General features: G+C 36.1%; 1 protein-coding gene across 1 annotated transcript in view; it reads right to left on the bottom strand.

Annotated features, from left to right (window-relative positions):
* Positions 1-1,026: 1,026 nt before the first annotated feature.
* The window catches only part of LOC123875154 (Down syndrome cell adhesion molecule-like protein Dscam2), a 106,816-nt gene continuing 93,233 nt past the window's right edge, over positions 1,027-14,609 (bottom strand). The window contains exons 19-35 of the mRNA XM_045920835.1: positions 14,382-14,577; positions 13,800-13,966; positions 13,538-13,620; positions 13,187-13,324; positions 12,599-12,802; positions 12,214-12,343; positions 11,733-11,917; positions 11,348-11,527; positions 10,712-10,900; positions 10,171-10,398; positions 9,315-9,523; positions 8,675-8,789; positions 7,858-8,023; positions 5,654-5,805; positions 4,947-5,123; positions 4,135-4,242; positions 1,027-2,729 (exon numbers count right to left, since the gene is read on the bottom strand). Coding sequence (XP_045776791.1) covers positions 2,605-2,729; positions 4,135-4,242; positions 4,947-5,123; positions 5,654-5,805; positions 7,858-8,023; positions 8,675-8,789; positions 9,315-9,523; positions 10,171-10,398; positions 10,712-10,900; positions 11,348-11,527; positions 11,733-11,917; positions 12,214-12,343; positions 12,599-12,802; positions 13,187-13,324; positions 13,538-13,620; positions 13,800-13,966; positions 14,382-14,577 — 2,752 coding nt within the window. The 3' untranslated portion in view covers positions 1,027-2,604. The remainder of the gene's footprint in view (positions 2,730-4,134; positions 4,243-4,946; positions 5,124-5,653; positions 5,806-7,857; positions 8,024-8,674; positions 8,790-9,314; positions 9,524-10,170; positions 10,399-10,711; positions 10,901-11,347; positions 11,528-11,732; positions 11,918-12,213; positions 12,344-12,598; positions 12,803-13,186; positions 13,325-13,537; positions 13,621-13,799; positions 13,967-14,381; positions 14,578-14,609) is intronic.

The raw sequence follows: 14,609 nt of genomic DNA, 5'->3' as shown, positions 1-14,609 counted from the left end.
AAGAGTGGGGCTTAACTCCTACCTCCCTAGAGTGACCACTGGATCAGCGGATTATGAAATATTCCAACGGGAAACCTATTGACGTAGGTTTAATCTTTACGTACTAATGGAGATATTTTGAAGTTTTTGCCATAAACATTGAATAAAAATTAATGTGAAACATTTTAAGCTTTTTAGTCACTTCGGTGACCATTGATCGTGGATATTTTGGACTTTAATAGTTATTATTTTTTTCTTTTTTACTCACTCAGTACTTTTTATTATTGATGTTTTTTTTTAAATTTTGCTTCTATAAGTTGGTACTTACTTGGTTTTAGTTAAATAGTGTAAAAGTCGATAGTAAAATGTTGTACCTACTTTCTGTGTTTTTCAAAAAAAAGTTGTTGGTATTAATTAGGTACTTTAAGTTAGTGCATGCCGTAGGTTATTTTCTTTCATAAGTGCACCTGTAATGGACAACCATACTGCAGTGAATTTGAATATTTTATAGTCATAATTGTATGGAAGTTGTTGGTGTAAATAAATTTTAAAAAAGTAACCTTAAATTTATTATTATAAATGTAGCGAGAAATCACAATAAATAAATAAGATCATACCTTGATGATCTTATTAGATAACATCAGGTAGATATTAGCTAGAAAATTTAAAAAATTGCAAGAATATTCTCTCGATGAAAATAGATACTTACTTAAAGAGAGAAAATCTGATTCAAATTGTTAGCATAACATAAATTGAAAGAGTTCTCGGTGAGCATACTTACCGGACGTAAAAGATATTCCGATGATGAAATTTAAAGACTTATGAATATTAGTATAATAAGTATAAGAAAATGATTAAATAGACGACTGATAAACTTTACTTATCACCCACTGGTGCCTATAGCTGCGATAGAAATGCCACGAGTATTTGATGAATTTTATCAATGAATTTTTCCTTTAATGATGCTGTAAAAAAAGGAAGAAGTTCAGAAATTATACTATTACCTATGCTTAAAGGATGATGATGATGAATAAAAAGCCAATTGAGATAAATGATTTATATTACAATAAACAAATTCTCACATAGATTCAATATTTACACCATACAATTATATTGTCATAAACATTCAATAAAAATTGACTAGAGTTTTAATGATATCTACATATTTATTTACAAATTTAAGCTCCATTCAAAAGTATAACGTCAGTCTGACTAATATTTATTTACAGTTAACTATCCTCACAATGTAATAATCGACTAGAAAAATGTCTACGTTTACATTAATTCATACTTAGGTCAGAGTACAAAATTTTCCCAATTTCAAAATATAGTATCCAAGTAAGTTAATTCTAATTCTGTAATTTGATCGATAAGTTACTTAACTAGCGTTGTAATTTAAGAAAAATTGTCTTTTATGACAATGAACAACGTTGGTAAGTCATTTATCGACAGATTATAGACAGATTGAATATCAATTTCGGCTGTAAATCTACTACTTTTTAGATCTATTAATATTACATAAATATCCATGTTCAAATATAAACATCCACGTAATATTAGCTTTCTCTTCATTTTGTACCTTCGCAGTTTTTTTGTTTTAGTATATTCCAAAAGTACCTAAATATGCTTGTGTAAACGTAGATTACGGCTATTACTATTCACGACATGAGACAATTATTCAAAAACTTTTGATTACAAATGGCAACATTGTCCTTTAAATTATGCTATAGATACGGAGTAGGTATGTGATAATTATTTTTATTGTATACAAAAAAATCCTTATGGAGACTAGTTTATGTTATTACAAAATGGCAGTAACTAAAGCGTAATTTTTCGTTTTCCTTTGAGTTCTAAATAGGTATTTTAACAAATATTCTGTGTATAATAGTGTTCCTTATTAAACGTCTATTCCTTTTAATGAGCTTCAATAATTCCGGAGAAATGGTTCCGGTGAAAGTCCTGGCAAATGCCTTTTGATAAAACTTTCTCGACCTCTTTTTTAATCGCTGGAACTACTCGAGCTTTAATCTATTTATAGACATTTTAATCTTACTATTTATTTCGAATTTTCGATTTAGTTCTGAGATAATATGGTCGTTTCGTTTCCACAGTGTTTCGAACTTTAATTAATTATTTATTACTGTTTTCAAAAATTTCTTCGCCATTATTGACATTTATCGTCGTCGTTTGAAACAAACCTTTGAAGTTTATCATCAAAGGTTAATTTATTGTTTTCCGTAAATTAACCATGAATTCAGAATTTGGACTGATTCGTATTGAGTCTTTTAGATATATTAAACTTGACAGCTATAAACCTTCCAATTGGAAATATAACGAGTAATCCCAGTTCTGAATTCTTAAAGACTCTATGTACACTTCTGAAAATCTTTCTCTTTAGGTATACCTGTTTCCGAAACGGAGCATAATATTATCTCAATTTCTCCAAAACAATATTAGACTAATATTCTACTACACCAATGTTTTAGACCAATGAGATGTGCCAACGTTTACTAATACTGGTTTGGGTGGCTAAGTACACGTTGGCACCAATTAGTCCAACACGCTTGGCCAATGTTTCCAGGGGCCTTCAGGTGATATTTATTTGGTTGTTGGTTTGCCTTGGCGCTAGCTGTGCTCGTGGTGAGTGCGGGGAGAGAGTGAGCCGGGGCCAGACTCCGCGCTCGAGTCACCTGCGTATACTTCCGAGAATCCCCCGCCGCTACCACCTCCTCCGCTGCCGCCGCCACCACCTGATACCAACATATTGTTTTTAAATATTGAGAAATTTTGGCCGAAAAAATATCTCGAAGCTTCCCGAACGCTGCCTAGCCAAGTTAGACCGTATACGACTCGATTTGTTCATGTTTTAATGTTACTCCATTACTCAATTCTTTTTTATCCGACTGCGGCAAAGCCAAAAGGAAGGATTATGATTTTAGCAGTCTATGTATGTATGTATGTTTGTATCCAGATTCTGTGTGTTCCACCATAGCGCCTAAACTACTGAGCCGATTTTGATGAATGAGGCGTCAATTGATTCGTCGTAAAGGTCCAGGTGACATAGGCTACATTTTATACGAAAAAAATTGATCTTACAGATCTTACGTTAAAAAAGTAGGGAGTCTCCAGTTTTTTGCTATTGTATCGAGTGGGATGTCAAATGAAAGAGGAGAAAATTCTGAGTTCATAAATATAAATGTACTACAACATTAAAACATACCAAGCGACAGAAAAACAATTTTACTATAAAATTTCAGCGTTTATTATGACGATCGCAGTCGGGTTTTAGTTTCAATTTTATTTTTACATAGTTTGTAAGTATACGTCTGATAAGCCCCATGTAAAAGTGAAAATCTGATGAATAGTGTTGGAGAAGAGGAACATTTCTTTCATAATAAAGGTTGCCTATTATGTTGAATTCAGCGCTACGTAGGTATTTACGGCCCCCGTGCCCCTATCTCATTACCCACCTACATTCGACTGCCACAATACCTTAGCGAATTCAGTGGCCCGTACCATAAATCATTATTAGGTACAAGCCTATGATATATTGCCGGAATATATTAACAAGTCGCTGGGTGAATGATAGATGATATTATATGGTGTGATATGTGATAGTCATATTTTGCGTTACGAAAATAGCAAAGCGGAAAAAGATACCTACATAAATTCTCGGTTTAATAAAAACTTTTGAATACAATGGAATGCACATAAATATACATAGATTTAATAAAACATTTAAAAAACAACTTTTTCAACTAGTTAGTTTTTAAAAAATTCAGATAATATAAGTTAGCCCTTGATTGCAATCTCACCTGATGGTAAGTGATGATGCACTCTAAGATGGAAGTGGGCTAACCTGGAAGGGGTATGGCAGTTTCATTAAACCCATACACTCCTTTGGTTTCTACACGGCATCGTACCGGAACGCTAAATCGCTTGGCGGCACGGCTTTGCTGGTAACGTGGCAACTAGCCCCGGCCGAAGTCTCCAACCAGGCCTCAAATTGTAAAATTCTAAACTCCTGCCGGGAATCGAACCCGGGAATCGTACGAAGATGTTGTGTTGGCGACTTTGACAAGATGCGGCAAGTATCAAGGTGGCACGGGAGTGAGGTGACCATATCTAAGCGAACAGACTTTATAGAATAATTACCGTGATGTGATAGCGGTACGCAATAGGAGGTGCCGGCGCAGTGTCGGGGCCTCACCTTCTCGTACCGGCTGAGGTGCTGCAGCTCGCACTCCGAGTGATGCTTTTCCACTGTTAATAGATAAGTATACATATGTTGTCGCCAATGCCAATGCATTCATGAGGCTGTGGTCTAAACGGACTCAAAGCATGTAAAAACCCCGATAACCCAGAGGGATGCAAATTCTATTCTTGCCGGATTCGCAATTTAAATAAAATACTTAATATTTACTATTACTTAGTATTTCAAAATTTCCTTCAAGTGCACTTCAACAAAAATTATTAGATCTCAGATTCGCTAAATCAAGATCTTATATCGAATAAAAAATATATATCAAAAAGTAAAAGAAGAGGATTCACTCTGGAGACCAAAGTTTTAACAAAGTTTGTTTAGAAACTTTAACCAAACTTCACTAATACGCTGTTTGAAATGTATTCTCGTCCGTAAACTTCGTAAACTAACCACAGATATTGATATTGCGTAAATTTGATAATAATAATTGTTATACATAATATAATAATGGATGGAAACTTAATTTCATGTTTTTTTTTGTCTAATTTATTTTCCACTGCTTATAGTTACCATCAGCTCGTTTGGAGTGTCTTTCCGGGTGTTTCTAAAAGGTTGTTGCGGAGGTGCATCTTTGTCACAGTAACCAAACTGTGGAATGTGGTTCAAAGTGGCAGCCGTCTCACCACGCACCGCGAACGTCGCGTTCAGACTTATTATACAAAAATCTTGATGAATCGTTATTGTATTAATATTTCACTGGTACCTTTATAGTTCCCATCAGCTCGTTCGCGGTGCCTTTGCGGGTGTTTTCTACAGGGCCGATGCGGAGGTGCGTCGTTGTCGCGGTGGCCGAACGTGCGGAACTGCAGTGTGTGGTCCAAAGTCGCAGCCGTCTCACCGCCCACCGCGAACGTCGCGTACGGACTTATTTCATATACATCTATAGATTTGAAGTTAAGTAACTTATAAGTTAACTTTGAGTAAGTTAACTCTTGTTAATTTAACTATTAATACAACAAGGATACAAAATAATCACAACAACCACGAACAAGAAGGTTAAAGACATGCACTAATTTTTAACGTTTAAAGTTCAGTTTTAATTAATCAGAAACATTTTTGATAAAATTATTAGAAAGCTAATTTTGTTAATTGGAAATAATTAGGTAAATACAATCCCTCTCCCATACAGGCGTGAAATTCTAACGTAGTTTTAAAACGAAATGATTTTATTATTCCTATTAATCGATGTTGATACCAAGCGGCACCTTAGGTAAATGAATAGGCACCTTCTAGGTAAACGCGTCCCATCTTAGAACACATCATCACTTTCCATCAGGTGTGATTGTGGTCAAGCGCTTGCCTATAGTGAATAAAAAAAAAAGCGGAATTTCACTCGAGTTTGGGGGAAGCAAGTGCGATAACTTAATCTAATAAAGAATAAAAACACCCATGTCGTACATAAATTCTCACCAGAAGCAGGCGACAATTTGTCGTGCTTATAATCGTGTTGGCAGTTCCTTATATTCTGCTGTTCGGGACACACGGACTTGTCAGTGCTGGCCACTGAGTGGCTGCAGCGGCGAGCGTCTTCCTCGATTTGCCCTCCACAAGACAAGAGGGTGCTAAAATATAAATACCAGATATCACTCCAAGCATCTAGAACACGGTTTGAACACAAATTATAGGTATTATGACGTCGTAATAAAGGAGTAGATGTTTTAATGTTCATTTGCACTAGAACTTCCAGACTCGAGCCGTTTTACGTTAAAAAAATTAAATACTTAGTAACTCCCTCGTACTACTTGTACACTTGGTACTACTTGTTTTAAATAAATAAAAAAAGTAAAAAATATTCAATTAAACTTTTACAAGTATTTTAAAATCGTCAAATGCATCTACCGCAAACGCAGTGGCGTGCAGCTCGTATAGGCATAACAGCACTGCTTACCCTAGTTGTAATAAATCAATGCAAATTTTTCATTAAGTTCATGTGTATTGTATAGGCTGGCTTCAAATTCTGTGCACGCCACTGCGCATACGTTACGTCAAACTGTATAGTGTTATACCATTATTATATCATTATCATTTCTAGTTATTATACTTATGAATAGCAAAATTGGCTCTTCGCACTGACACAGTTCTAATAGATTCTACTTATTAGGTACCTAAGTACTGTTTTACTTTAGGATTTCTTTTATTAGGTAATTCAATGGAAAATTGCGAAAATGTATCTCCTGAATTTGAATTCCCAACACGTTCATAGAAAGTAAAGCAACATAAAACATGAGATGTAAATAGATGTTCAAAACGGCCATATTTTCCTAAGTTTTAGCGTGAATGTTGGAGTCATCCGGCGCTTTTGATATACTGCTTACTGTTGAAACGCATGTTTTAGCAGTTATGATGTTGCTACATCTCGTTCATATTTATGCAATATTTTATATTGTATATAAAACGCTTTACATCCAAACCTGGTTTGGTTCTAATTTGAATACTAACCAATCAAACCATAAACAAACTCAATGAAATTTCGTAGACACATTCTAGAAATTAGTGTCGCTGATACCTAAATTTTTAACTAAATATTTAGTATTTATTTTCGAATTTAATTTTAAACTCTGTGTAATACAGCCATTATGGTATTTGTGGCTGTTTTCATAAAAGCTTTTAATACTTTTACAACCGCATTTTCTGACGAAAAAGGACACACAGAAAAACCCAATAAACCCTTTTATAATAACCCTAAAAGTCTTAAAACCCTTCACCACCATTGTAAACTATAAAAATGCATACATGTTCAGTAGTATTAAAATAAAACACAAAAACGCTCCTCGTGAAAAGTTTGTGTGCCTTTGCAACAGTGTCGTCATTCGTAGCATATGACGCGACCGTACCGAACTACCAATCATTTATCTAAGGTTTCAAAGTTACATGGGCTCAAAGTTTTGTATGTAAATCTTTGTTGAAAAACCAAACTACGTTTGTTTGGAGGTGCTATGAACAAACTGTTTCTGTATGAATACAAATCTTTTCCTTCAACGATATTACCTAATCAAGACCAAGGAAATATTATTTATTCTAAGTTACGGGAACTTGGACTTGTACTATGGATTGCTGCAGTATTTGAGTTCAACTTGACTGTTGTATCGAGTTAATATTGTAATTTTGGTCTGCTGAGTTCGTTGTATTTACATTTAAAGTCAAGAGTTTATAAAGTTTCTATATTCCGGAAAACACAATTCACTCTTGGTATTGATCCTTCTCCGAATTGAAGAGTTATTGTGTTCTTACTTGTTAGTTGTATAATTGGAACAGTTTATTCGCTAGCTTTAGCCACGTAAAACTCGGGAAAATAAATTCCACAGAGCTGGATAAAATAATGAAACACACTCGTACTTTTAGCTTATTTTGTGTAGTTCTATAATGTCTATTTTACTAATTAAAATGTTTACAGCTAACTACTTAACTGATTTTCGATTACAGACTCTTTCTAATAGTATAGATACTATTAGATTAATAAACAATAGATCTATTGTTTATCTTCGAAATACTTCCTAAGACATTTTTTATCTTACTGTACCTACTTGTATTTCCAGGATTAAACAAGTACAAGTTTGTTCTATTCAAGAGTCCTCACAGTACAGTTAAAAAATTAGATTAGGATGGGATTCTACCTTCGTTTCGCCATCAGTACTAGAAGCAACGCAGTCACAGCAAGCGTGGCAAGTGCTGCAAATGCAAGTGAGACTGCGCCTAGTACACGATCGGCGTTATCAGCGTTGTTCACTGTAGTGGTCGGGGATCCTTCAGAATGAAAAGCCACTGGACGACGGAGACGCTCTGCATACAAAGAATTAGGTCACAGGATTTTTTTTTTCTCTCTCGTCTGGCTTTACAAAGATTAGCCAATGTCAAGTTTGTAGTTATTTGTAACAAGTAAGTTAAACTATACAAGTATGGGCCCCGTCTGTGCTGGTGCTCGCCGACACACGCACGGCAACCCCTTAGAGCGCTTTCCAGTCAGTTTTAACAAAAAAAACACTCCAAAAAGGCAGAGCACGCCCGCCAGCTAACACCAACACAGACGAAGTCCAGGATTTTTTTCATCCACATTAAATAACTGATAGAGTGAAACCTCCAATCGGTTTGTCGTAATGTGCATTTTATCATTAAATTCAATTTCCAAGAAAGATTTGGAAGAATCAAGAAAACCAATTTAAAATTATTAATGGCGTTTTCATCAGTCGAGATTAGTTAGCTTGGAAAATATTATCTTGAATTTAGAAGTACAAACGATTTACGTTTAAGAGGGGTCTCTCCGTCACTCGCTCCATACAAACGAAGTTGGAAACAAACGTAGTTAACAAATTGGAACTACGATTGTTTGGAGTAAGTGATGGAGGGAGCCCTGTTAACTAGGTATTTATTAGGTAAGTATTCAGTATTGCAAGAAAAAAAATTTTTTTTTCAGGGATTGCTATTACAACTTACCTCCAGAATGTGTAGTAGTTGCCGCATATATGATTGCTTGTTGACGTCCGGACTCGGTCGCTGTCCACAATTTCAGGGCATACCATGTGCCCACTGCAAGTCCTCCAACCACTACCTATCGACAATATTTTCAGCTCACATTTTTGTGTTAAATTCTTATCTATTTCAAAATAGACGACTATCACAACATTTGATAAGAATTACCACAGAGTGATATTAGTGCATTCACAAAATACCTACAGCGAATCGTAGGTGAGGACTGAAAGCATTAGCTAGAATTAAAATTTTAAATTCTTTAAAAAAGATTTACTCAGCCACTTAGTAAGTTCATTTGAATTGTCAAACGAAAGTGCAGATTTTGAATCCCTAATTTTCTATTTCTGTCTTTTTTAACTATTTGATTTTATAATGGTGCTTTACCGTTTCTGAATCTTTCTTTTGACTGCTTTCTAGATTGCCCTACCTCCTATTAAATAAGAAAGAGTTCTCAGACTTCTTACTTTCTACAGTAGGTACATTTATTTATATTATCTACATTAAGTAATATTGCTCTATCAATAATTATACCTACTACTTTGATCTTGACTTTGTTTGAATTTCCACCTTCTTCCTAAACAAGTTTGTTTTAAAATTTACTTACTTCTCTATGATGATGCAAGGAGGTCAGATCAGCATCTCTCCAAGCCGCAGTAGCATCGGCTCTTCTCCACTGCATTCTCACAAGTCTGGCACCACACCGCACTGCTCTACGCGCGTCCAGCGCTAGTGCAGTACTGTTGCTCCATATTGCTGCTTCAGCACCTTCCTCTTGATTGTTGTCAGGATTTCCCCCGCCTTCCCATACTAAGACTAATCATAAAGTTCTTTCATTAGAAGTATTAAGTACTTATTGGTTCAATCGACCCTGATAATATTATTATAGACCAAGTATACTAATTTGTTCCTATCAGAAGTTCAGTTCATCTTATTCTAAAAGTTATTCAATAGCTTTAGATTAATCGTCATAATGTGTAATACCTTTAAAAGTTTTTATCAAAATAGAGTTTTTAAGAGGGCTCTCTCCGTCACTCGTTTCATACAATCGTAGTTCCAATTTCATTTGAATATTAAGCAACCAAAGTCCATGAAATTTTGCAGACATATTCTAGAAACAAATATCTATGTCTGTGGTTTTCCAGATTTCTGTTAAAATATTCGGTTTCAAAGTTACGCGGTCTTAAAAATTTTCATACAAATCTTTGAGCCTCCGTAAATTTAAAACTACATGTTTTTAGAAAAATCTAAAACACCACAGACACAGATATTAGTTTCTAGAATATGTCTGCAAAATTTCATGGACTTTGGTTGCTTAATATTCAAATGAAATTGGAACTACGATTGTATGAAACGAGTGACGCAGAGAGCCCTGTTAAGTGGTAGTAGTTTAATGCAATGAAGCAATGAGTGTCCATTATTTGAACGAAATTGAATTCTTGACTAAAGATGGCCATAAATACCTGGAGGTTTCGTCCTGACCATCAAAGGTACTGAAGGAGGTGAAGACCCAGCTCTCGAATGCGCAACAGCTTTCACTGAATAACTGGCGCCACAGGACAATGCTCTTAGTACCACACTAGAAGCTTCTCCTCCTGCCTCTATTTTACGTTCCTCTTCTCCCCTTGAACTGCTTGACTCTGCACCATCAGTACTGTCATCTCGGACTCGGATCCAGAAGATTGTAAAACCTTTATAGAGGGTGAAAACAATATGCAATACTGCAGTTTCAAAATGTTTGAATGTATGTATTGAATGATGTTGTAGTAATTTTATGTATGTTTTTCTGACTATTACGATTGATGTTTAGGAAAATGATATATAACCCTAAAATTTAATTATTTTAATTAAGGTCTGGGGAGGTAATAAAGCCTTTAAAGACAGATAGTTTTGAACTATTTTGGGTATTTTCATCATCATCAACTCATCACCGGCTCCCTATACACACGGGTCTCCTCTCAGAATGAGAAGGGGTAAGTCCTTTACGTATATGATTGAACTTACCATGAGGTGGTGCAGAAGGATGATGCGTAGTTCTCCAGGAGAGCTTAGCATCAGTATGCGCAGCTCGATCCAAGGCTAACGTGGGTGCTGCTGGTGGCGCCGCGCACTCTATCCGGTATGTCACATCTTCCGAGCCAAAGGAATTGCGTCCAGAGCAAGTGTAATTACCAATGGTTGATGGATCTACTTCTGTCAAAATAAATGCAAAAGAAAAATCATTGTCCAAAACTTTGATAGTGATATTTAACCATAGAATTTATGCCAAGTTTCAACAAAAAGTCGTATGCCATTAAATTATTAACAATAATTTTTTTAAGACTATTAGATTACACTTAGGTTAGGTTATTATAACTGGGCTTATAGTTGGTAGTACAGTTTCTAACCTAAAAACAACAAACAATTAATTGCAAATGAAGAGAAAGATTGTAGGAACTGTTACTTTCACTATCTACTGTAAATATTTTACTAGGTACTGTAGGTTATGTAGGTACGTAGGATTGGTAGATTACTGTAATAAACTTTCAAAATTCTAGTCTACGACACAAAGACGAACTTTCGTATGCATGTACCTCAAGGTACCTACTACCTAGGTACTTAAACTTAGATTTGATTGCGATGCTAAATGTGTAAAAGTACCATGTATAACAAGATGTCCATGAGGAGTGACGTAAGTCCGTGGATCGTGCGTGATTGGTCTGTCTCCGTGATGCCATCTGGTTCTAGGAGCGGGTTCGCCACGACAAACGCAAGCCAGCCGTAATGAATGGCCGCATTGGACGCGCGCCCATACGCCGAATGAAAGCAGTCTAACCGCCGCTAAAAATACATTTACTTTTACAAAATTAGAAAGAATAATGATCTCTTCAAAGTCTGGGTTCAAACTTGGAACGACCAAAGTATTTAGTAGATAAAGTTCATAAACTAAAACCGAACTGCTCCTCTTAATAAAGAAGAAGATAACTTAGATTAGTTAAATTGTTCAGATAACCAAGCACTTAGTGTCGAGCTAATTTATAGATACCTCTAGAAGTGGTCGTTGCTGGTTGCGGTGCTGAAGGCTCTCCTTCTCCAGCAGCGGAATGTGCTGCGACCCAGGCTTCGTAAGTAGCGCTTTCGGATAAAGATCGCAATTCAGTGAATCCCCCAAGACCAATCGATGTCTCGCCGTCTTCTGCTTGCACTGTCGTTGTTTGTGGAGGTCTGTCCCTGATAGCAGGTGCAAAAAAACTGTAAACTATTCAAGTTATGTGCTAAGACTACTTATACAAAACTCAATAAAAGAGAAATGCAATTAAACATATATTGTTAGACAATAATGTTCAGCAACCTAGAAGTCCATGATATATTAATTAAATAAATTAGTTACTCGTCACTAAGTTTTTTTTTCCTGTATAAGTTAATTACTAAACAAAAAAATAGATACAAACTTTTACTTTTGCCCAACTAAGCGATCGACTAAACTAGATCTAGACATAAAAATGAGGAATATTCTTAATTCATACCTGCCAAGTTCCCGATAAAAAACAGTGTAATATAAAATTGGTCCATTAGATCGAGATGGTGGAAGCCAACTGACAGCCAAAGATGTAACTGAAGTTGCTATAACTTTAACGGCAGCTGGTGGACCTGGGGCTGTAAGAGAAAATATGAGGTATTAAACTATAGATAAAAAGCTTTTTAAGTCATAGACAATCTATATAAAAACAGATGAAACTCGCTCTTTTTCTACTAGACGCTGTTTGCAACTATTGCATGCCTATTGCCTATTTAAATATTACTCTTCTGTTCAGTATGTGCAAAACTACTAACTCCTCTTTTCATGCCTTCAGAAATAAAAAGTTCTACTCAGTTATCTCTAAAAAAAATTTTATGTTGAAACCTGCTTACCGTCCTGTTGTGTAGTACAATGTATAGGATGTGCTGGCACACCATCCCCAGCAGCTGTATATGCTAGCGCCTGCACAGTATAGTTCATGTGCGGCCTCAGCGCTAGAAGTAAGGTCTCCACGCCTGCGACGCGTTTGACCTCAGCCCCTGCAGTTATGCTTGAACCGCCACCGCCTCGGACCTCCCACTCCAGCCAATCTGCCGCTGCCGACAAACAACTGCCTTCACTCAGCTAGGATTGTTTTTATTAAGAGGCAGACAAAGAAAAATCCAACCCAAGACCTATCCAACCTAAGAATCGTGTGACAGTCCCAACTATTTCACAATTTTTTTGGCAATGCCATGAAATTTCGATTCTTGGCTCTTGGTTTGTCACAGAACCGTCGTTGTTATAGAAAAAAAGATGAAAGAAGAAAGGGAAAGTTGCAGAAAGTTTTGACATATCAATAAAAGTAACAAATTAGCATTATTTTGCTAGTTTTAGGTAAGTTTCAACAGAACCAAACTCTAAAATTATTTACCTATCTACGTAACTTAGGTAAAGGCTAATGAATAGCGTAGAACACAATTTTACCGTATTCTACTCACTATGTTCCGGTCGGTAAAGCAACTTATATCCCAGTAACGCTCCATGATGCGCGTGCGCCGGTGGTGGAGACCATTCCACTTTCAAACTTTGAGGGGACACAGCTCGACATCTCACTGCGCGAGGACCTTCAGATGGTACTGAAAAATAAAAAACTGTCGTTTTCTGAACGAGAGCGAGATAAAACCATTTAAAAAATAAGTAAAATAGTCCTGCATAAAGGTTATCTAAACTCAAGGCCGATAAAGGAAAACCGTGAAAGAAAAAATCGGGGCTGAAGATATATTCATGTAGGCTAAGAAAAAAAACAACTACCCCCTTTCTAAAAAGAAAAAAAAACGCTTTGGACTTACCATTTTCTTGTGTAAGAGTGTTAACTGGTGCCGTAGCAGGGCCTGCCCCTGCACTGTTAAACGCTCTCACACTTACTGAGTACCTGTAAAAATAAACTTCTCTGACAACCTGAAAGGCACAATACAACCATCTTCTATTAGAGCTGCCTATGCATGAAAGAGCGCATTTCATTTTTTGAAATGTTGTTTAGTCTATAACTTTCTATTTTACTGTCTAACTCAAGTCTAATTCATGACTGGTATCTAATGGGATATTACTAACCGTGTATAATGTTCGAGACCTTCAATAGTGTATTTGGTAACATGTCCTCTAACAGTGGCGAACTCCATACCGACGCTGGCGCCTCCTGACAACGAGCCGTCAGCGGAAGGCCACCACCACACTGTGTATCCTAACAATTCACCATTCCATGCCGATGTCGGGGGAGCCTAGTACAAATTTTATAAATTTTAACTTGGAGTCAAAATGGTTAACAAACTTTTGATAAAAATTTACATCTAGCTCACAGTAGACGAAAGAAAACAACATTTTAGCTAATAAGTTATAGACGCTTTCTTTGATTCTCCTTTCGTTTACTAAACAAGAGCAAAGAAAGTAGGCTGTATAAGTACACGCTAATATACTGAATAACACATACTATTCTTACATTTTTTTTTATTGGAAACACTTGTAGTAATAAATGCGAAATCGCAATCACACCGATTAGTTAAAAAATACAATTTGTGCAAGGGCACGGTAAACTGAGACATTTTTGTAAAATATCAATGTACAATAAGACATATATGTATAATAAGTATATATGTAACTAGTAAGTATATATGTAATGTATAATAAGACACATACCTGCCAGAGCAATTCAATCGTGGAAGGTCTAGGGGCAGAGGCTTGTAAACTGATGGGAGCTCGGGCAGGCGGTTCGTGTAATGTTAAAGCGAGTAGAGCCCTCGTATGTGGTGATGCAAACTGCGCTGTCACAGTTCTTGCTCGTACTAGGTACGCTGTAGCTGGTTCTAGACCTGTTATTGTTGCATCTTCGGTCCTACGAAGATAAATCGATGGTAAATACAAGTT

This window comes from Maniola jurtina, chromosome 19 (genome assembly GCF_905333055.1).
Source record: "Maniola jurtina chromosome 19, ilManJurt1.1, whole genome shotgun sequence".
Taxonomy (NCBI): Eukaryota; Metazoa; Arthropoda; class Insecta; order Lepidoptera; family Nymphalidae; genus Maniola; species Maniola jurtina.
Note: the sequence above shows the minus strand (reverse complement) of the source record. Positions and strands in the feature narration are given on the sequence as shown.